Source organism: Triturus cristatus, chromosome 2_1 (assembly GCF_964204655.1).
Source record: "Triturus cristatus chromosome 2_1, aTriCri1.1, whole genome shotgun sequence".
NCBI lineage: Eukaryota > Metazoa > Chordata > Amphibia > Caudata > Salamandridae > Triturus > Triturus cristatus.
Genome location: NC_140581.1, coordinates 245683676 through 245707561, shown reverse-complemented (window position 1 = coordinate 245707561; position 23886 = coordinate 245683676). Strand labels below are relative to the sequence as shown.

The 23886-nt window shown below is 45.1% G+C and overlaps 1 protein-coding gene across 1 annotated transcript in view; it reads right to left on the bottom strand.

Moving 5' to 3' along the window:
* Positions 1–23886, bottom strand: part of TARS1 (threonyl-tRNA synthetase 1) — a 271600-nt gene that overhangs the window by 236995 nt on the left and 10719 nt on the right. The window contains exons 2-3 of the mRNA XM_085630784.1: positions 11919–12002; positions 10512–10702 (exon numbers count right to left, since the gene is read on the bottom strand). Of these exons, the coding sequence (XP_085486910.1) occupies positions 10512–10702; positions 11919–12002 (275 nt within the window). The remainder of the gene's footprint in view (positions 1–10511; positions 10703–11918; positions 12003–23886) is intronic.

Below are 23886 nucleotides of genomic sequence, written 5' to 3'. Positions count from 1 at the left end.
AGTCTCCCGTGCTACTCGATCCGCTAACGCATTCCCTTCTCCAACCTTATCAACTACTTTCCTATGGGCACTACACTTAACAATGGCAATTTTCTTTGGGTATGTCAATGCAGTTAAAAGATTGTGGACTAACTCCCCATGCATTATCTGCACCCCATGTGACGTTAGAAACCCTCTCTCCTTCCAGAGTAGGCCGAAATCGTGCGCTACTCCGAAGGCATAGCGGCTGTCTGTGTAAACATTCACACACAATCCTGTACTAAGCTCACACGCTCGTGTTAACGCTATCAGTTCCGCTGCTTGGGCTGATTTCTGTGGTATGCGTGCTGTCTCCACTATCGTCTGTAACGTGGTAATTGCATATGCTGCTGAAGTCGTACCATCTGGTAGCTTCAGGCATGATCCATCTACCCACAACTCTCCATCTACCTCTGAAAAGGGCGTATCCTGGAGATCAATACGACCCTTTGTTTGTTCCTCAGTCACAAGAATACAATCATGCGCTTTCTGTGCCTCAGGCTGTGTCTCGGGGTATGGCAACAATGTGGCCGGGTTTAATGTCACGCACCTTTTCAACGTAATGTGAGGAGCTAAAAGCGTCAACTCATATCCCGTTAAACGGGCACTGGTCAAATGCTGCGTCTTTGTTTGATTAAGCAGAGCATCAACAGCGTGGGGAACTAACACCAACAGTTTATGGGACAATACAATTCCTTCACTCTGTCGTATTGACACAGCTGTCGCCGCAACCGAGCGAAAACACCCCGGCAATGCTCGGGCGACAGGATCAAGTACAGCCGAAAAGTATGCACAAGGGCGCTGCTTATCACCATGCATCTGTACTAAAACTGATAATGCACATCCATCTTTCTCATGCACATACAACGAAAAGGGTTTTGCATAATCAGGGGTCCCTAACACTGGTGCTGAACAAAGGGCCTGTCTCAATTGCTGAAAAGCAGCATCACACTCATCTGACCAAGGGATTGGGATAGGCGTATCTTTTGTCAAGAGGGCTAGTAATGGCTTAGCCGTGTGTGAAAACCCCAATATCCACTGTCTACAAAAAGAAACAAGACCCAAAAATGCACGCACATCCTTCTGCGTGGATGGCCTTGGTGTGTCCAAGATTACCTGGATACGGTCTGGTGTGAGTGCACGCCCCTCCTTAGACAAAAGGTGACCCAAATAAGTCACCTTTGGTCTACAGAATTGCAATTTCTTCCTAGAGACCTTGTGATTGTGGGATGCTAAAAAGGAAAGTAAGGCTATCGTGCTTTTCTCGCACAACTCCAGGGTGTCAGCCGCCAACAGGATGTCATCGACATATTGAATGAGGGCGACCCCCTCGAGTAAAACAAAGGAATCCAACTGTCGCTTCAAAGCCTGACTATAGATACTAGGGCTTTCTGTGTAGCCCTGGGGAATTCTACAAAAACGATAAGATCTGTTGTTTAGTGTGAACCCAAAAAGAAATCGGCTATCAGGGTGAATGGGAATAGAAAAGAAGGCATTTTTCAAATCAATCACTGAGAACACGGTCGCCGTAGGCGGGACCAAGGTAAGCAACGTCGTGATATCGGAAACCACCGGGTACTGAGGTATCACGATCTTGTTTACCTCCCTCAAATCAATTATGAACCGATAGACCTTTGCATCCGTGTCCTTTTTCAGAATAGGGAGAATCGGACTGTTACAAATATTATAGGGAACTTCTTCCACTACTCCTACTGCGATCAAATCCTGCACAATCTGTATGAGAGCTTCCTCGCCCTCCTGGGAAATACGATACTGTGGGAGGCGTGGTAGCACCGCCCCCTCCTGGACACTAATGTGGACCGGAGGAATCACCATTTGTCCGACATCTGTGTCTGAAGTCGCCCATAAAGCTTGGGGGAGGGTAGCCAACAACGCATCCTCAGAGATCGTACACATCCGCCCAGATCGGGGGTAGTTGTCATTTAAAATCACCCTCACACCCTCAGGGGAACAACGAATTGTAGCCCTAAAGTACTTTAACATATCAAGGCCCATAATGTTATCCGGTGTGTACGGAGCAAGCAGAAACGGACAAGGCGCAGAAAAACAATCAACTTTAAATGCAAGGGGCTGTGAAAGAGGGCTTCGGGAAAGTGTACCGTCAAACCCTACCGATGTAACTATTGAGCCGGATGGGGGAGCCCCCGGAACCAAGTACCTAGACAATGCACTACGTGTCGCCCCTGTATCCACTAGGAACTGATCAGTAGAACCTAAAACCTCAGCCGATACATAAGGACCCGTCTGATCGACCGGCACCTCAACTGATTCGGACCCCCATCCTACGCATTCCTATGCATGCTGAGAATCATGATATCCTGAGCGATCGATGTCCGATACATGATACTGATGCTGGCGATCGAAAACATTTGAGCTATCTCGGTGCTGTCCAGCAGTGTCGAAACGGACATTATCGTTAGAATTCCCTCTAAAGTTCGAGAAGCCCCCTCTACCTCTTTGGCCACCCGGAGTGTGCCCCTGCCGCGAAGCACGCAATGCTGGGCACTCCCTGGCCCAATGGCCCAACTGCTTGCAGTACGCACACTGGTTCTTATTCAAATCCGATCGGCCCGAAGGGGGACCATAAGATCCGCCCCTTCCCCTGTTATTATTACCCCGGCGGGGCGGGCCATATACTTGTGCTAACATCACTTTGGTTTTGAGATCTTTCGATTTCTTCTCCTCCTGGCCCTTCGCCTCGTGCTCCTGACGCTCATAATACTGGGCGATGGTCAGAAGGGCCGTCGGTGTCGCGGAGGACCAAGAACTCTCACTCGCTTTCAACCGGGCCGCAACTGCCGGCAGCAGATTGGCCACATATTTGTCCGCGAAAAGGTGGCGGCCTGTGTCGTCGGTAAGCGACTGGCCACTAAAGTCATGGAACGTTTCTTCAAAGCGCGTGAAGAAATCTGCAACTGACTCATCAACTTTCTGCTTACATGCCGCTAACATATTCCAGTCAATCTTTTTAGGGGGGATAATCGTCTTCAACTTAGTCACAATAGCCGCAGGAAGATCTAGAATATTCTGGGGTGGTTTCTGTGCGGGCTTCCGTTCCCTATCCTCATCCTCAAGCTCAGACCACCGGGCCTTAAAAGCAACTGCATCATCCACCTTTCGGACAGACCGCCACGTGTCCGGTGGTAGAATAAGGCCAAAGAACAGATCTATATCCGCTAAGGTCATAATGCAAGAATTCAAGGCCCCCTCGACTTCTTCATAGAAGGCCGCTGGATTCTTGCGGGGGTCAGGCAATGCATTCTTTAACGCCATAACATCGGCCCTATGCCAAGGAGTATAAACCCAATTATACACAAAATATCCCCTAGCATCGGCGGAGTTAATGTCCGAGCTAGTCCCTGCTCCTTTCGGAGGGACATACAAAGGTGCCGCCTCTCGCATCGGTTTAGCATGCACTACATTATCCTTATCTGACTGGGAGGTGGATGGGTGGCCCCCTGCCGCAACTGAATCCGACCGCTTCTCCTCCTCCGCTCGTTGGCGTGCTTTCTCTCGAAGGGCCAGCACCTCGTCCCGCAAGGCGAACAGCCGCCGAGCCGCCTCAGGAGCCTTAGAGGGAGAAAAAGCACCGTTACGTATTGCTCTGGCATCCGAAGACACTTCGTCAGGCTCAAAAACATGAGAATATTTTCGGAAAGCATTAATCACTTCATCCGCGAAATGACCCAGAAAATACACTTTATCTCTCTCCTGCCATGGCCCCCAAATTTGAAATAATTCCTCCATGGATACCTTGCCTTTAAGCGCACGGAAGGAAATTTGCCGAAGCTCAGCCATTTGCTCGGCCGGCAGCATGGACCGTGTGTCTACCTTACCCGAAGCCGGGTCAGAATCTTGCGGCCGCGGAGCGGATGCGCCAACATAAGGGGGCGGAGAGCGATCTAGCAAATAAAAATCATCATCAGGATTATTAAGGACAGGATAAAGCGGCTGGCGAACAACATATTGACCCGAAACTTGCAGCCTACGCTCTTTCTCTTGTCTGTCCGTTTGCTCTTTGTCCTCCCGATGCTTCGCTTCCTGCGCTCGCATATGATCATTCTTTCGTTGCTCCTTATCAAACAGCGCTTTCTCACGTTTCTCTCGCTCACGCACTTCCTTCACCCATAATCGCACACACTCAAACATATCCTGACGAGCACGTCGCTTACACATACACTGTTCCACATACTCAATCTTACGTATATCAAACGATCCATACAAAGGCCATCGCAACTCAGGATCCTTCCTAGTATATTTCCTCCATAACGTGCTGTACATTATGGAAGAAAGACCATGCTTCACGTACATATCCCTATTAGGAGTCCCCTCTGGGGGAGCTGGAGCAGATTCCTCGAGGTTCAACCGGTTACCCAAACAGCAGCACCACTTACGGAGTGCGCTAAAAGCAGGCATGCTGGGAATAATGCAAAATATGCAGTATTATCAAGAAAAATGGCACTTAATCGTTGCGCCGTTCCAAGTTTACACAGCTCCGGAGAAATTTCTCCACATTACCTGCCTATATGTGTTGCAACGCATATATTTTCACAAAGACAAATTCAAAATATGACTAGTCACCATCAATCAAACTCAAATAGCCAGACCAGGCTTCAAAACTCGGAGCAAGTACCGTACAACGGTTCTTACCAATCAAGAGTCCAGGTTCCAACTGCCAAGCTCCACAATCGCCCAAACGGCTCTCACGGCAGGACCGACAGAAGAGGTCTCAGTCGATGACCGGCGCCACCCAGATGGTCAGCTCGGAAGGGAAGGAAGAAAAACCTCGGGATGCCAGGGCTAAGACGCCGCTGGCAGTGATCACGTCCCCGGCCAAACTCCTCACCTTCGTCGCGACCAGTCCTTCGAGCATCCGAGTCGCCGATGAGCCCCACGTGACGGGCGCCAATTGATGAATACAAGCCCCAGCTAGGCCCGCAAGAGACAAGGGTTCGCTCTTCTGTAACGATATCTATAAGGAAGTTGGCACGGAAACTGCAAAGTACAAAAACAACGTTTATTAACCCTTAAGGGTGGTCCTACAATCCACACAACACTCTTCAGTATTGCAAGGAGTAGCACACAGAACTTGCGTACATTGTCCCCTTTTATACACAACAGAGGGGCTCATGAGTGGGTGGATACCACATGAAGTCGAAGAACATTACCATTTAGGGTCATTCTCGATACCAAATCAATACATGGGCGGAGCTAACACATTCCTTGGGCCCGCGAAGACACATGGTCAAGCAAAGCTAATTATAACAGATGTGGTCAAGTCTGGGCATGCGCCAGATGGACGAGAGGGCTATTTATAAACTGTTGCTAGGCAGATTACAAGAGCAACTAACACAGAGGTTGGACTCTCCTCGTGGTGAGCACGTGGCAGCATGTCAATACAAAATGGAGTCCGGACTTCGGCCAACATAATGAGGAAAACACGATAAAAGGGAAACACTAATGTTTTCAGTGAATGCTTAATCACATTCTGCCTTAATTTACAACAGTACCACAGTATCCAATCACTAGTGCATCTAATATGCACTCCAAGTTGTTTAGAGAGAACAGAGAGGCTGGGGCCCTGATTAGCAGGGACCCAGCCAGACTATAGCCAGAAACCAGTGTTATCATCAGAAAAAAAGTGGGGGCAACATAAGTGCAGATCCTACTCTCCTACAGGCCAATTTCAAAATTGTAAATTTACCATCAGATTGTAGTTTGAAGTCATATTAATTTGAATCCTTGTATCTTCAGTCTATCTATTTCCAGAACCAAAGTTATGAATTATAAGGTGTTACAATGTAATCCAGTGCTTTTCTATGGGACAGCCAATCCTTTCACAGTGAAAAATGACTTTGGAGCTTTCTCACTACCAGGACATGTAAAACTATAGAACACTTCTCCTACTTTTTAAAAACCTGCACCCTGCTATATGGGAACTTATGGCCTACCTTAGGGGTGACTTTCGGCATAAAAAAATAAGGTTTAAACCAGGCTAAAGGTCTATTTTGCCAGGTCAAATAGGCACTTTTAAAACTGTCATGCTAGGTTTCAGTGGCAGTCCTATAGTCATGTTTTCACTTTGTCACTGTAACAATAGCACAATTAGTGCTGCGGCCCACTAGCAACATTTAACTTACAGGCCCTTGGTACACAGTGTACCATATACTAGGGGCATATAAGTAAGATAAATATGCCAACCAGGTATCAACCAATTGCACATATATTTTAGGGGTTAGAGGAGAAGCCCCAGTGTTCAGAGTCAGTAACCCAGCACCAAATCGAGACAAAGTGGTCGCAAAAAGGGGCTTTCCTCAGTCTTTCTTGATGATAATTTGCATCAGACTACAAACTCTTCCTTCTGTTCAACTCATACCTTCATAACAGCATGAAAGGCACACTATGGCTGTGCATGTGCTTTTTCAGCCCACAAGGTCTTCCCAGAATGAGGCGTCCATGAAGGCTCTTTTCTGGTACTGTTTAATATCTACAAAGGAATGCTGGGGGAGATTCTAAGAGCTTTGAGATATGCTTTTTGGGCCACTGAAGATAAGCTTTCCTAGCAATAACAATCACAACATTTTGGAGCAAATGAATCAGAGAAGGTTCTCCCTAAACGCTGTTAAATCACAAGCTATTAACCTACCATATTTAAACTATACTGTTTTGAATATAGATACTCTAAACCACAACAATCTTTTATCTTCAACTTGACAATGGCCACCATTAACTTCACTCTCAAGAGCCTTTGCAACCTGAAACGGTTTTCCAAATTCAGATCTCAGATATACCACTCAAGCACTTACTAGTTTTAAAACTGGTTTATGGAAATTCACAACTAAAATACTTCAATTCCACACTTCCCGAGAGACTTCAAGTGCTCCAAAGTTATGTCAAGGCTCATTTCAATCGCTGGCCGCCTTGACCATACACTTTGGATCATGAAGGCTCACCACTGAATGTCACTCAAGAAAAGATCTGGAATATCTTATTTTTCAATGCAACTTTACAAAATGATAAACATATTACTTAAATTTGGTCTGCTCTAAAACAAGCAGAGACAATCAGCCTGTAACGCCTCTCACCGTTAAGAGGGCAGTCCTACTGTTGTTCTTGGAGGATCAACATTGGATCTATTCCCTATATCTGATTTACACTGGTTTTCTTAGGGAGGTGAGGGATAGGAACAAGTACCATTATCATTTTTGCTGCCAAGCAAAGAAATCTGCCAACTTTTAAAGTTTAGGATGCGAGATGTGCAAATCCTGAACTAAAGTCTCTCCAAGTGTAGGTTAATATCGGGACTCCTTGTGACTGGGTGATTCTGGACTTCAATACTGCACTAACTAGAAACAGATATTCCCATTTGGTGACAGGCTGAGTCACACTGATTTTTAATCAGTTTTAGTTCTAAAACACTTTTCTAAATCCTTAACATAAAGAGGAACACCTTGTTGAACTCAGCCTGAATACTAATGATGGAAAAGCCAACCCGCCAAAACAAAACCGGAGCCATTGTGATACTCTACCTGCTGATGAAACCTCAAGTGGGAAGGATCAGAACAAAGACAGAACGCAACAGATCACTTAAGAAAATGTAATAGGACTTCCAGGAAAACAACCAACCGGGCAGCCTCTCGATGTCCAACTATCCCAGTCAAGAACACCTGAACCTTCTAGAACAATGTCCAGCTTCCAGAAGGATAAGGCTTTATACATTACATGCTAACAGGATATAACAGGGAGGAAGCCTGCACAGCCTGGCAAATGCAGAGCTCAAGAAGAAAATGACTGCAGTAGACACTCCTGGAAGCAGAGAATCTGACTGGCATCAGACATGCGGCTTGCTTTGTACAGAGTCAACCATTAAGTGGGTCGCACACCGCTCGTCATACTAGCAAGTAGCCCCATAGGATTCTGGACAATGAAGTAGCAGCGGCGAGTACACCTATGCTACGAGTGTTAAATAAATGCCATCCCTGGACACGTGTTTCGAGGTAGTTGCCTCTCGTCAGCAGGGAGCAGGTCTGTATGTGGGGTGCCGGTAGACTGCCAAATACACAAGGTTAAATACCTTTCACGGCGCGCGGGTGCGGGATCCTGACTCGTCAGCCGTTTAGCTCGAGGGAGCTTTAAAGTCAACCATTAAGTGGGTCGCACACCGCTCGTCATACTAGCAAGTAGCCCCATAGGATTCTGGACAATGAAGTAGCAGCGGCGAGTACACCTATGCTACGAGTCAGGATCCCGCACCCGCGCGCCGTGAAAGGTATTTAACCTTGTATATTTGGCAGTCTACCGGCACCCCACATACAGACCTGCTCCCTGCTGACGAGAGGCAACTACCTCGAAACACGTGTCCAGGGATGGCATTTATTTAACACTCGTAGCATAGGTGTACTCGCCGCTGCTAGTTCATTGTCCAGATTCCTATGGGGCTACTTGCTAGTATGACGAGCGGTGTGCGACCCACTTAATGGTTGACTTTAAAGCTCCCTCGAGCTAAACGGCTGACGAGTCAGGATCCCGCACCCGCGCGCCGTGAAAGGTATTTAACCTTTTATATTTGGCAGTCTACCGGCACCCCACATACAGACCTGCTCCCTGCTGACGAGAGGCAACTACCTCGAAACACGTGTCCAGGGATGGCATTTATTTAACACTCGTAGCATAGGTGTACTCGCCGCTGCTACTTCATTGTCCAGAATCCTATGGGGCTACTTGCTAGTATGACGAGCGGTGTGCGACCCACTTAATGGTTGCTTTGTACAGAGGACTAAGAGATATTAACTAAATAAGCCTGAATGATTTCTGACAATCAAAGCCTGCAAAAATGTCAACTACACATTGCCTGTCAACATGGTTCAATGATTCTGAAAACACTGAAAACTGAATCCGATACTCACCAGAAGACCAGCCTAAAGTTCCTCAAACAATCCAAACAAGACATTACCCTAAACAACTACTGCCAGCAGACTCAAATGATAAACCTCTTCATAGGATTCTCCTGCCAGCTACATACAGCACCACAGAGCCTTGCTCAGTCTCAGGCTAACACCTCAGCTTGCTAAAGAGAACAAATCTCCTAACTCATTCCTCAAGGAGAACCAACTAATACATGTCATCTAAATCATCAGATGTACTCACATCCAGCATCAACAGGCACCTTCCACAAACTGGAGCGTTCTCCTCTTTGCTTTTCAACCGTGGTGACGAAATGAGCATTTGTGGCTACCTGGAATGACAGTCTGCTGTAGCCTTGGTACACTTCACTGGTGACATTTGAGCACCATAAAAAAAGAGATTAGGTCTGGAAGTAGCAGTCTTGAAGGCAGTAACCCTCTAAAGCCATACCCAGATGCATGCAATGATTTATTGAATCCCTAAAGAGAAGCCCTGCGGAAATGGCCCATGAGGACACTTTCACATTTTCTGACCTCATAAACTGCAACGTACGCGATCTCTCCCAGTAATTTAGACTGGAATGGATAAACTCTTTCTCCCGTTTCCTTTTATCCTATTTTATACCTTTGAAGCAATTCGCCAATACAGTTTCCATTTTAAAAACATGGTGTGCACCATACTTTTGTTTTGTACCGTATCGCTCACTCAAGTTGATGTTCCTTTCACCCCATTGCACCTCCCCGAAAGTAAGCCTGAATTCAGCACATGCAAGAGTGAAGCAAGGATACTTTAAAGTATTGTTTGTGTTGCCTTTGCAAGGTGAGAAAACACACAGGTGTTATGGGAGCTTTGTCTGAGCATGTAGAAAAGTCTGTGGTTACACTCCACTACTCTATACACTAGGCACGAAATCCTCTCATCAAAGGCCTTCCAGGTACATTTTTATATACTGGTCCTGAATATTGTTACAAACATTTCATACTTTCCAATACCTGCAAACAGTCATAGCAAGAAATATGCTTACCCTTTGGGAAACTAAAGGCAAAGACTCAAATCTTGCACATGTTACTACAATAAGAACTAGAAGGTGAAAATGCTAAATATAACTGAAGCATCTACTTTAAAACCTATTATCAATTATTTGTCACATAATATGTTTTATTGTCAAATACCACCCACCAAAAAGCTTACACAAAATGGCAGTCTTGTACTTAAAAAAAAAAAAAAAAAAAAAATGAAGTCCTACTCACAACTGATATGGACATCTTGTGATCTCTGAACACATAAATGTATCAAATTCATCAGCAAAATTTCAATAACAACAACCTTAACATGCCAAATGGTACGTAAAAGACCTGGAAATCTTGGCAAGGGAAGAATAGGAAACCGAAAACCCTGCGCATTCATATTTACTTTGGCAGAATGGCTGAAATAACAAAGCAGTTACATATGCTGCATTGGAAACATGGATAAAGATCAATTGAGTTGCGAAACAGTACTGCATTGTATTTCGCTTTTTGCGGCATGGGTTATGTAAATACGACCATCACAAGAGATTTGAACAATACCTAATTCCACAGGCAATCTGATAGGGTGTAGTTTTCCAGGATTCTGCATCAACCTGTTTGCCGTCAGGCAGTGTGACTTTGATAGGTTTGCTCTCTTTTGCTGCTCGTTCCGCGAGAATTTCATCATGTTCTGCTTTCAGCTTATTGTAAATATCAAGACGTTCATTGATGTAGGCTGGCCATGGATTTAACTTCAAAAATTAAAAATGAAGAATATTAATGTGAATCCATTTAAATATCAAAACATAATTACATTAACAATAAAATAATTATTTTGAGTGACCGCATAGCTAAATTCGAAATTAATTACCAATCTCAGCTATTTTATTGTACAGCATGGGTCATTGTAAAGTACACCGATGCCTAAAACAGACATTATGCAAAATTTGTAAATTAAGATTACAAACAAATCCAAGGTTGGTTAACAAGGGCGTTTACTTGAAAAGTATAAAAATGTCTACGGTAGAACACGTAATAATGCATATTTAGCCTGTGTTATCTCAAATCAGTTCTGAGCAGCAATGGCTACGAGGTTTGGCTATAGAGAAAAAAAAAAATCGCATTCTAATTGCATGCGTGACGGCCATTGCCAAGCAACAAGAAGCTGTTTGTTCACTAGTGTTACCTGTGCAAATAGACAATCCCATCCAATGCCAATTACAGTGGCAGCAAGATACGCACGGCTGGGTGCAAAAGATTGCACAAAAATACCCTCGTTTAAAATAGGATCTTAATTGAGTATATTTATACTTTACGCCCTTTTTTGTCGGAATCACTTAAGTGTGGATGTTAGGAAAGATGGTTGTAACTTTTAAGACAGTTACTGAATAGAATGATGTCCTGGTTAAAATAATGGGACGTCACTGCCTGTCTAAATACAGGCTGATAAACCATCTAGAGGGACGGAGAAGATCAGAATAGTTCTTAAAATAAATACTCTAGGGATGTTCGCTGTGAGCACGCGGGCCTCTTACATCTCTATTAGTACACTCAACAAGGTTGAAAACAATATAACGTAGAAATCTGGACTTCAGAAATTAATGATGAATTTTTGTTATCTTATTTGTTTTCTAATGTGAGAAAATCATCCAAATCTAATTTCTTCATATATTTTTTTATTGAAATAAATCACAAACACAACAGAGCGCAGGCGTTCTAAAAACTATAAGCCAGTCAAGATCAGAAAGTTGATCAAAAACAACGAATTATATAGGACAATGCTGTCTCTCACTCTCCCTCTCCCCACCCCAATGAAAGAAACTATGGAAAGTACAATTCACACGACAATAAAAGTTAGTACAATCAAACATCATTAAAATCTTTTAATCTGTATGATTTTTTTTTTACCTTCGTAAGTAACAAACGTGCAATAAGTGGTTCAACTGCAATAAAACTCAGGGCACATACCTCAGTGCGGCCTCCTCCATCCCCAGATCCCTCTTTAGCTTTCTTCTTTCCTCCATCCTTTCGCTTTTCATCCCCAGCAGTGGCCTTAAAACAAAGGATACAAACTTGATGCTACCGCTTTCCCGATTATGCCTACAAATGGGTAAATCCTATTTGAAATACCTCCAGCAAGGTAACTATTAGTGATGCAAGTTATTTTGACTTACTAACTCATCCAAGCATCGGCACGTATAGCACCTTTGAGACTCTCGCCATTTTACGTCCAGACAATAGAAAATGTCCTACCTAAGTATATTTCAATAAAATCACTGTTGCTAACTATTTGCTACTCGGCACAGGAGAGGTTTAGAAAAACCAAGTAGTTGTCTAAGAGCCAGAAATACGATTTCAGCAAACGAAAGTACAGTATATATATTTAATGATGAGCGCACACAAACATCGTGAAGTCATATCTCTGTCCTAAAAAAAAAGTACTTCAGGAGTTCGGGTACCGTAACAGTAAACTGGGGAAGGAGGGAGGAGTGGCGGGGGGGCAACATCCTCTGATTCTGGCGGTCCTTCATTCAACTGCAATGCTGGAATCAGTCCAGATTTGTCGCTCCACCTCAGATACAGGCACAGAGGTGCATTAATTGAGGAAGAAACTTTTTTGGCCCTTCTTGGATCCCACTATTGCGACTCCAACTTCAGTATTAACTCTGCCGTGGATAGGGGTATGATGTTTACAATATTTTACACATACTACTTCAAGGACACACAACACGGGCCGTTATAAGCAGGGCTGTATTCTAGGACCTTGTATGCGCATGGGTGTTTCTGTGCTACTTGGAGTTCGCTCCTACTCCTCTATCACACTGGGCCTCTGTGTTCTCCTGTTACTCCACATTCTTGTGTTTTCTTTTCTGCACCCCATACTCTTATTATGTCCCCTGGGTCTCACTCCTCACAACATGCACTGTCTGAATTGGTTGTCTGACCATTAACTTACACAAATATCTATTTATTTAGGCCTCACACTATTTTTACTCAATAGGTGTACGTACATATGTGTTTGCGTGCCCTATGCATGTGTACACAACTGCAAGTGTCTTTGTATGTCTGTTTGCATGTATGTTTGTGGGGATGTGTGCATGTATTTATGCAGAGCTTCTATTTCCCTAGAAGAAACAAGGTTGTGATGCTCTCCTTGAAAAAGTAAAGGAGGAACCTCATCAGCACTGATGAGCAGGTTAAGTACATAGCATCATATGATACAGTTTTGGGTGTGGCATGCAGGTAGCGGGTCTCACTTTATCATTTGTGAAGATGGTAAAGTGCCTATACATCAATTTAAACAAGCATTGGTCAATGCAATAGGTTTCGCCTATGTGATTAATAAGCAGTTTTGTGTTGTAAGTTGTAGCCAGGTGAATAGTTGTGCAATACAAGTTACTGAAACTCCGTTAAAGTGTTATGACTTGTATATCGAGAAAGTCAATATATTGTGCTGTTACTGGTGGTATTATTAAGCGGGAGATTAGGTGAATTGGGAGATGACGGACAAAACAAAAAACATGCACCAGATAAGTACAGTGTGAGTGCAGATGAGGCCGGGGACCCAGATTAGGCTAGACTGCGCTACGTGTTGCTGACTGCACCTTGCTCTGACTGGAAAGACATCATGTAGCAATAAATGTGCAGACATGCAGGGGTCCCATGTTGGGCTTCCTCTACACAGAGGACTTAATGTTCATCCCTGAAGTCTGAAGGGAAACTATTTAAAAGACCCAGAGATTAGTTTATTGGATTGGGCGAATGATGTCAAAAAGAAGGGAGCTAGGTCTGTGGAAAGAGAAATAAATAAAAGGAGGGGAAAACAAAGAGGTATGAACTGGGAGGAGGCTTTAAGACACATGATGGTGACGCCCCCCGCCCCCTAGAACCTTAAATTGCTGCTCATCGATCATGAGCTTACCGCCTGAACAACCCTAATAAATACGACGATGAACCTAGGGGAAAAAAAAAAGGGGGGGGAAAGAACTCGCTAAAGGACAACTAAACTAAACTAAAACCAGACCATAGTAATACAAAGCATGCTGTACTAATGGGAAAAAAGGCCTAAGTACACACAATATCACGCTTTTAATTTAATGACAACATAATCACAGCTCTAACGGGAAAAAGGCCTAAGTACACACAACATCCATATTTGATCACAACCAATCCTAGCTCAAAACGGGAAAAAGGCCTAAGTTCAGCTATGACCAAGGAGAAAAAGGGGGGCCTATGTACAACCATACAATCACGTCAACCTCTTACACATGTAACGGGAAAAAAAGGCCTAAGTCAAACTTACATAGTACCTCCGACTAGCATTGTTTAGTAGCTTGTTTTTAGGGCTGGTGGGTGGGGAAAATTACACGCCCCGAGCGTGGGGCACACGAGGTATGCGGGGGGCGAGCCAAGGGCAAGAGGGCGCCCAGCTCGCTCCCCGGGCCTTTTAAGGCGCTGTTCCACCAGGGGGTCGCCGGGCCAGCCGGGCCAGCCGGCCCGCCCCCCGCACGACCCGCCCCCCTGCCACGGGGGAGGCATCAGCCAATCGGTGGTGGGGGTGCGCTGCGCACGTCATCGACGCGCGACGCACCCCCACCACCGAAAGGCCTGGGGAGGGGGGCCGCCGCACCGCCATGTGGGCGGGAGGGCCCGAGCGGCCCCCCTTTACAATTAGTCTCCCCGCTACTAAACAAAATGAATGTTCAATGTAACTGGTGCTCATGTAAAGTGAAAAGTACATTTTACTAAACTGCAAGCATGAGAATTTATCTCGTTATAAACGCTTAACGATTACCCCTCCCTCACTTGACAAACCACAGAAAACATTGTGAAATCAAACTACTTGCTGCAGGCTGTAAATTGTGCGTTTTGTTTTTTAACAAAGACAGGCTGTTTGTGGTGTTTTTCAGCGGTATCTCTTGGTTTTTAGCACTGTGTAACAGCTCGGGTGGACTAGGTAAACAGTTTGAAAGAGGTATGATTTGGTTTGAAGGAGCGCTGCAATATAAAGGTGTAAAGCAGCCTTCCTTGGCAGTCGTAGCAAGATCCTGCCGTTGCTAAAAGCAAATCTGACAAAAGGGTGGAGTTCCGTCTTGGAAGGAGGGGAAGAGGAGGCCTTGATTTTCAAATGAGTCAATGCACCATCTCTTCCATGTTCTTTGTCAACCACCCAAGAGTGGCGCCAGGCTTCTCTGCTATTACAGCACATGCAGACTTAATTAAAAACTGGCGTTTTGCATCAAACAGATATCGGTCGTAATATTTTGTCAATTCTCCTGCGGCACGCAGATTTCAAACTTTGCCAGGATATTGCCAAACAACCCTACAGAGAAACCATGTAAAACACTACATGTTAATAGCTGTGTGTTTGGCAATTTACATCTCAACATTTAATGGCTGTCACCTGAGCGCTCTGAAGCACCAGTCTGACTGCACTAGCTTCCCACAGAAACAATAGAAATGAAACAAAATATTTAAAATCATAAGCCTGTTTGTATTGCATGCATGCTCCTTGGCTTGTCTGACGTTACACAGCATTTACCAGAATCAGTCGTTCCTCATGTTACAGAGGGCAGTGATTACCGGTTTCCTCGATCAATCAGCAGCTCGTCAGCCCCCGACTCCTTAGTGTGAGTGTAGATGAGGCACGAGACCGAGATTTGGTGAGACGGTGCTACGTGCCACTGGCTGCACCTTGCTCTGACTGGAAAGACATCTTGGAGCGATAAATGCCGAGTCTTACCAGGGGGTCCTTTGTAAGAGGATTTAATGTTCATCCCTGCAGTCTGAAATTAGTTTAGTGGATGTGGGCGAATTATGCCAAAAAGATGGGAGCTGTATATGTGGAAAAAGGAACAAATAATACAAGGGGGAAGTAACGAGGTATGACCCATGAGGAGGCTGCAAGATATGGGGAGGATAGAGATGGCCTGCAGATGCACTCGTAAGGAGTGCTTGTTAGGAAATGTAAACAAGCAACACAAGTGAAGAGGCTAAGAGCTGGGTGAGCTTCTGGAGCGAAGTCTGTGCTCTTGGCTCTGTCCTAGAAAACACACTAAAGAGATGAGAATAGGCTGTGGTGTTGCAGTCAGAACTGCCGACTTCAGAGCAGGGCACCACGGAACAACTCTAGGCGTCTGCTCAACATTCTGTGATTCTGGGCAGATCATTCAATCTCCCCGCGACCACAAATAATGAATGCCTAATGGAACTGGTGTTCATATAAAGAGTGAAGTACTCTTTGATAAACTGCAAGAATATGAATTTAACTTATAAACGCATAACAATTAGCCCTCCCTCACATGAAAAACCACAGCAAATCTGGTAAAATCAATCTACTTGCTGCAGGCTGTAAATTGTGTTTCTTTTTAAAACAACGACAGGCTGTTTGTGGAGTTTTGCAGCGTTATCTCTTGGCTTTTAGCGTTGTTTAAAAGCTCGGGTGGACTAGGTAAACAGTTGGACAGAGGTATGATTTTGCTTGAAGGCGCGCTGCATAATAAAGGTGTCAAAGCAGCCTTCCCTGGCAGGCACTCACAGCATGATCCTGCAGCTGCTGAAAGCAAATCTACCAAAAGGGTTGCGTTCTGTCTTGGAAGTGGGGGGAGATTAAGCCATGGAGGGGTCAGGGAGAGACCAACGATGAGGAAGCAAAGACGACGGGGAAAGCAAAAAGAACAAGCATTGGCATAGCCAATAGGTCTCGCATTTATACGAGTTTGAGCTATTGGCATTGTAAGTGACTATGCCTTTTATTTATGTTTTGGTTTTAAAAATATAAATAAAAGGCATTGTCATTTTCAATGCAAATAGCTTAAACTCTTGCAAAAGTCCAGGTGCAAGTAAGGACTGGGGAGGAGGGGAGACGACTTGCTAGAACATGCACTCTCATGGAGCACAACATCAATAAAATGTAAATTATCTCCCAAAGCCTTCACTGTGCTGTATAATGGCTATCACTTGTAGATGGGAGAATATTATTACTAGCGATCACTTGAGCTGAATCCTTTCTTGTACATATGACTGCAGAGTGGCCCAAGTAAACCTGCTTATATACTCTAGTTTGGGAAGAAGAGAAATAGATCGACCCCCTCCACTTGTCTCTTTGACACCGATTGCAACTTAATAAGGCACTTGCCACCTGTGCTGTTGTAAAAAATTATGTAACACACTTGGAAAAGCAAACCGTGTGCTGGAAGCAGTACAAACCTGGAGTTCTTATCAGAGAGGGCAGGTAGGTACCTGTCTGAATAACATGCTTGTCCATGAATTCGGACACAACAGATGCCCAGAGGATTGCGGTCCTTCCTGTACAAAGAATTCAAGTTTTTACTCGCGACATGGAGGCACCTATTTCAAAATACTCACATTTTCTTTACTTAGTAGAAACACACACCGTAATAAAGACCGATGCGGCACAATGACTTGCAGTGTCAGGTGTAAAAACCCATACATGTGGCGATATAAACGAGCAATAGACTATGCAAAAAAGATTAATGCACTCTTATAGCGATATAACAAATGGAAAACACCTATAACGTGAAAAAGAAAAGATGAATGACTAATTAATACGGGCGTATATTACTAACAGCCACACACACCTGTAAAATGCACACAAAAAAACAGTCCAAACAATTTGGCAAGTACAGGATATCGCAGAACTTCAAGGATGTGAGGATTAAGGGGAGTTACCTGCTGTTACTGTGCAATAAAGAAGCAAACAATAGGCAGCTCAGTGTGATGTTGTATAAGCACACATCACACCGCTGTGCTATCTTTGAAAGTCTATGGCTCAGAGTGTGCCGATACGGTTATTTGGGTTAAGGCTTTGGGAAGGTGTACCGCTCCCCGCTCTCGAGGCAGTTCACCTGTGATGTCCGTGCCCAGGGGTAGGTTTCTGTGCCTTCCTGCCTTTGCTGCACTCTGCCATTGCTAGAGTGAAGGCTCGCATTCCGAGTGGGGGGAGGGAGGGCTCCTAATGCGAAGCGGGAGGGGGGGGGAGTAAATTAACTTCAAGACGTATACCACGGTGTGCAAAAGAAATAGAGAGGGGGCTCTTAATGCGAAGCGGGGGGAGAAAAAACTTCAAGGAGCACGCCATGGCCTGCTAAAGTTTGTTGCACTCTGCCATTTCTAAAGTGAAAGCGTGCATACAGAGTGGAGGGGAGATAAAAATGTACTGATCCCGAGGACGTTTACCTGCGATAACCGTGCCCAGGGGTAGGTTTCCACGCCGTCCTGCCTTTGTTGCACTCTGCCATTTGTACAGTGAAAGCACACATATGGGGGGCTCTTAATGCTAAGCCGGAGGTGAGGAAGCAAAAGAGCTCCAAGGAGCATGAGTGAGTACTACTCATGACAGATATAGGAGCACCACTCCTGAGCCATGGGCAGTGAGTACTACTATTGAGACTGGGCAGTGAATACCACTTCTGGGAGGGGCGCAGTGACAACCAACCCTGAGAGAAATAGGCAGTGACTACCACTCCTGAGAGAGACAGATGCAGTGGGTACCACTCATGAGAGAGAGAGAGAGACAGGGCAGTGAGTACCTCCTCTGACAGGGACACAGCAGCGGCGAGGACCACACGAGAGAAGGGCACGCGGGCAGTGGGTTTCACATCCGAAGAGAAGATGGCGTTTGCGTACCAAGCCAGAGGGAGATACAGCATCTATGAGTGCCACACCTGAAGGGACCCGGCGTGGGCAGTACCAGACTAGAGGTGAACACAGGCGCACTGATTTCCACACGAGAGGCACGCGGCTGTGAGCATCACATCTGAGAGGTGCGGTCGGTGAGAGCCAAGCCGGAGAGGAACAAGGGGACAGAAAGCACCATACCAGTGAGGGAAAGAGAGACAGTCAGTATCTCACACCAAACGAAGGAAGGGGGTGACCACTCCAGGAAGGGACGCAAGGTCAGTGAAAACCACTCTTGTGAGAGACACAGGGGCACTGAGTTACATGCCGAGTACCTCACATCAAAGGATGCAATTTAGTAAGAGACAGCACCCGAGAGAGGCACAGGGGAAGTGAATATCAAAATTTAAGGTAGATACGGGGGCACTGAGTACCACACTTGAGAGAGACACGGGGACAGTGAGTGCCACTCATGAGAGAGACACAGAGGCAGTGAGTATCAGAAAAGGAAGTGAGAGAGACAGAGGCGGAGAGAATACAGATAAGAGCAGAGAGAAAGAGACAGGAAGAAGACATTCGCAGAGACAAAAGAAATAGAGAGGGAAAGTAAAAGAGGACGAGAGTGAGAGGGGTGAAACTGAAGCTCAGAGAGACAAGCGCGCGCGCCTCGCGCTGAAAGTTTAAACAAGCTAATTAAAACAAGTAGCAGGCGGCAGCGAAAGCGATTTTGCGATCGCTATTGTTGGTACTGGGGAGCCATGGACCAATCTCGGCATCAGCTCAAAAGCCTGTGATTCTGGGCGAATCCCTTAATCTCCCAATGCCTAGAAATAACAAACACACGAAAAGAACAAGCGCGCACTGAAGCTGACGAAGTGGGAGGGGGAGTGGGGGCGGGCACGCAGGCTGCCAAATGGTGCGATGAATCACGGCTAAAGTGAAAGCAAACAAGTGGTTGCAGGACTCCAAATGGTGCGCGCGCCCGGACGGGTCACATGCACTGTAGTTGGAGGCCTGCAAAGCCACTGTTTGCACTTCCAAAACGCGCTTACTATAAGTCTCGCCAGAGCAGCGCTAAAGCGCTGGTCAGGCGACACCTAAAAAGCCCTTGCTGATGAATGCTGCTCACAGAAAGTGCATTTCGAAAGGGGACAAAGCTGTAAACGAATTTTTCTCAGTTCACATGATGCCAAAACTCCAAGTTGTTTTGAAGTTCGCAAAAACGCCTGCTGTAGCCATTGTAGAAGCCACTGTAATAGTCCTGTCTTGGGGATAGATGTTATAAACGGAAACCTGGCTAAATGAAGAGAATACTACTACGCTAGCAATGGCCTTTCCGGCAGACTACTCTGTCGTGCGTTTAGATAGAGTAGGAAAGAGGGGTGTAGGTTTGGCAATTGCAATACGCCCTCCGAACCATATCACAATTTTGGACAAGGTCTCTTCCCCCAATCTTGAGTTACTGATTTTCAGAGTGCAGCAAGCACACATCACTGAACTGACAGGAGCTCTAGTGTACCATCCTCCGGGCAGTGAGAAAAGAGAATTTTGTACATCTCTCTCAGAAAGATTGGCCCCTTTCATACTGCAAGCAACCAAATTCTTATTAGTAGGGGATTTTAACCACCACTTGGAATGTTTCTTACAAATAGCGATTCAGCAAGTATGCTTGCAACTATAGAACCTTTTGAGCTCTTTTCCAGAGTTGCTAGCCCTACCCATCGGGCAGGACATGTTCTGGACACAATTTTTTCAAATATGTAAGACCCAAGAGTAGATCCCCCGTTTGAGGTGGAATGGACAGATCAGTCAGCATTACGCTTTTATTGGACTCTGCTGAGGTCATCTGAATGCCCAAAGCCCCGCAAAGAATCTCGCAGAGCCTGGAAAGGAGTAACAGCCTCAGCGTTTAGCAGGCTTTATTCCCCCCCGGCATTACCTAGCGAGACTGACTGTGATCTAGCCTTAAAGCTATCTGAAGCATCTATTAGAGAGGTTCTCGATGTGATTGCACCTGTGAAGAGGGTAAGAACTCAGGCTAGAGTAGCCCCCGCGCCATGGTACACCGCTACACTAAAAAAGGAGAAGGCTATATGCAGATCACTAGAAAGAAGGTGGAGACAGTCCAAATCAGCAGCAGACGAATGCTGTGATCGCGAAGCCCATAAAAAGGTATCTAAATAGCTGTAATACAGCTAGGAGAGCTCATCTAGGTACCTGGATTATGGAGGCTAAAGATTCATCACAAGAGCTTTTTACTATTTTAAGAGAATTTACTTGCCCGCGGGCCAATAATCCGCTCCCGCCAGCTACACCGGAGTTCTGTAATCATTTAGCGTACCATTTTATCAATAAGATAGATACCATATATCGCTCCTTCGGGACAACAGAGGATATTTATGACAGTCTGGCCCCCAGGGCAAACCCTGGTTCACCGAGACTAAATGACTTTCCTAATATCACGGGAGACCAGGTGGGTGTCTTGTTGGCCAAGGCCAAGTTAGGATCAATCTTGGACCCACTGCCACCTAGGGTCATGAACGAGCTGACCCCTATCCTAGCAGATACTTTGGCAGACATATGTATCTCCCTAGCTACAGCTACCTTTCCTCGCAAATGGAAGGTATCACGCGTTAAGCCGCTGCTGAAAAAGGCACTAGCAGATCCCACAGTGGCACAAAACTATAGACCCATCTCTCTTCTCCCATGTTGGTCTAAAATCATGGAAACTATAATAAATCTACAACTCTCCAATTATCTAGAAGAGAATAAGATATTAGACCCCTCTCAGGCAGGTTTTCGTGCATCACATAGCACGGAGGCAGCCTTGCTTGAAGTTACGGATACCGTTAGGATGTCGCTTGATGGGGACTCTCCAGTTATGCTGGTGTTGTTGGACCTGTCGGCAGCCTTCGACACCATCTCCCACAATATACTGTTTAACAGGTTGCGGGAGGTTGGTGTCGGTGGCTTAGCCCTTAAATGGTTTTCAGAGCCATCTCTCTGACAGAATCCAATCTGTTCAATTAGGGTCCTATGTGTCATCTCCAGCTGCGGTGGACAAGGGGGTACCACAGGGCTCTATATTGAGTCCCACATTATTTAATCTATACGTGGCCCCCTTGGCCTTAATCATCAGGAACTGTGGCTTTGAAACTATATCTTATGCTGATGATACGCAGCTGATTGTACATATTGATAAGGACCCCGCTAAAACGAAAGCCAGGTTTGCAACTTGTATGATCAATATTGCACACTGGATGAGGAGACATTTTCGACAATTAAATTCTTCTAAAACCGAGATACTTTTGTTTGGCAAGGCTGTTGATCTGTGGACCTCAGACTGGTGGCCATCCGAATTGGTAGAGGCCCCCTCCCCGAAACGCTGTGCGAGGAACCTGGGGATAAGGTTAGATAACCAGCTCTCAATGGAGATACAGGTGAAATCGCTTGTAGCCTCCTGTTTTGGGACCATGCGGATGTTGAGTAAGATCTTCCCATGGATCCCGCTCAGTGCCAGAAAGACTCTCATCCAGGCGCTGCTAATAAGCCGCCTGGATTTTGGAAATTCCTTACTGGTAGGAATTAGGGAGGACCTTTTATCCAAATTACAGGTTGTGCAAAATACAGCTGCCCGCCTTGCCCTTGACAAACCAGCCCGAACCCCTTAGTTGCCGCTCCTACGTCAATTACACTGGCTTCCAGTAAAGAAACGGGCCACCTTTAAAATGTTGTGTTTGGTCTTTAGGGCCTTGCACGGACTGGGGCCGGTTTATCTGACTAATGGTTTCAACCTACAAGTCAGCTTAGATCTAGCAATCGTAAGATGCTGTGTGGCCAAAGAGTCAGGAAGGTAAAAATGGGGGGGGGTCGTTCCTTTTCTTATCAGGCTCCCAAATTATGGAATGGCCTCCCTGAACAAATCCGGCAATGTCCGAATCTGTCCAAATTAAAAAAGCTGCTTAAAACATGGCTCTTTTAAGCTTGCCCCTAACTGACCGCTAGACTTTTTCTCCAGCGCCGAGAGATTCCCTGGGGAATGATTCGTGCGCGATATAAGTGAATTATATAAAACTTAAATAAATAAAAGCCTTAGAGTAATTGAAAATAAAATAATGTTTACTTGTTAGGCAACTGGTTTGGTCATTTGCAAATCCACTGAAATGAATGGGGATCCTATGATGCAGTCGAACTGAGTCATTTATGGCATATGATATCCTTGCTATGCCTTTGCTTGATTTGCTTAAATCGCCCTCCATTCCGACAGCTGTAGAAAGCAAGGCTTGGGAACAGGGTGTGGCGTTGCGGCCTGAGCTGCCGACTTTAGAGCTGGGGGACCAAGTTCAAGTTGCAGCATCGGCTCAACATCCTGTAAGCAAAATCGCTAAATCTCCCCTTGCCTACAAATATTAAAATATGCGAAGAACTCAAACCAAAGAAATGTTACATTTAGATTCAGTAAGCAGCATAATCACAAAGAAGTAGGTCAAAAACAAGTGGTGTGCTCATTCGTAATTAAAATAACAAAGAAGTATAGCAGATTAAAAGGGCTACTTCGGCCTCAGGACACTGATAAGAAGACATGGAGATCAATAGGAAACGGGATGCTACAACCAATAGATACTGAGGAAAAGTTAGCAGCAAGCACACAAACGAATGAAAAGGAAGGAAGGGATGTAATCCCCTTTAAGATTTATATTAAATACAATAGATTGCACAAGCACAGACGAAACCTAAAAAGTGGGGGCCACTTCACTACTCATTTCCAAGTAACGCAGCACACGAAGAGCCTCTGTGACAGGGAACAGATTGTATAAAATAGAGGGTGGGTAATTAGCATATGCAATGGTCTCATTAGTAGTGGTATCACTATATCGCTAATGCCAAAGGAAACAGGACACTTTTCAGTCAAACTTGAGACAGTTTTGCTATATCTAAAAGTGTAACTAGATGCATACCATATATGTACTCATATGTAAACCAAACATACACATACTAAGTCTTGTTGTCTTTGAACCCAAAGCACTGAATGTTTTAGAAAATCTCTACACTGAAAGCTCAATCCATACATTAATAAACATTTAATCATGTGCATTGTATGAAAAAATGCATATATGTGATGTACAAATATGTATTTATTTAGTAAGTTTTATATAGCGCAAACGTGACCCAGGCAGGTATCAAAGCATTTTACAATTAGGATAGGTGGGGTATAGAGGTGGGAAGGACAAGCATTAGTTTGAATATACATATAATGAACAAGATAGGAGTGCATCACAATTAGGGTAGGATGGAT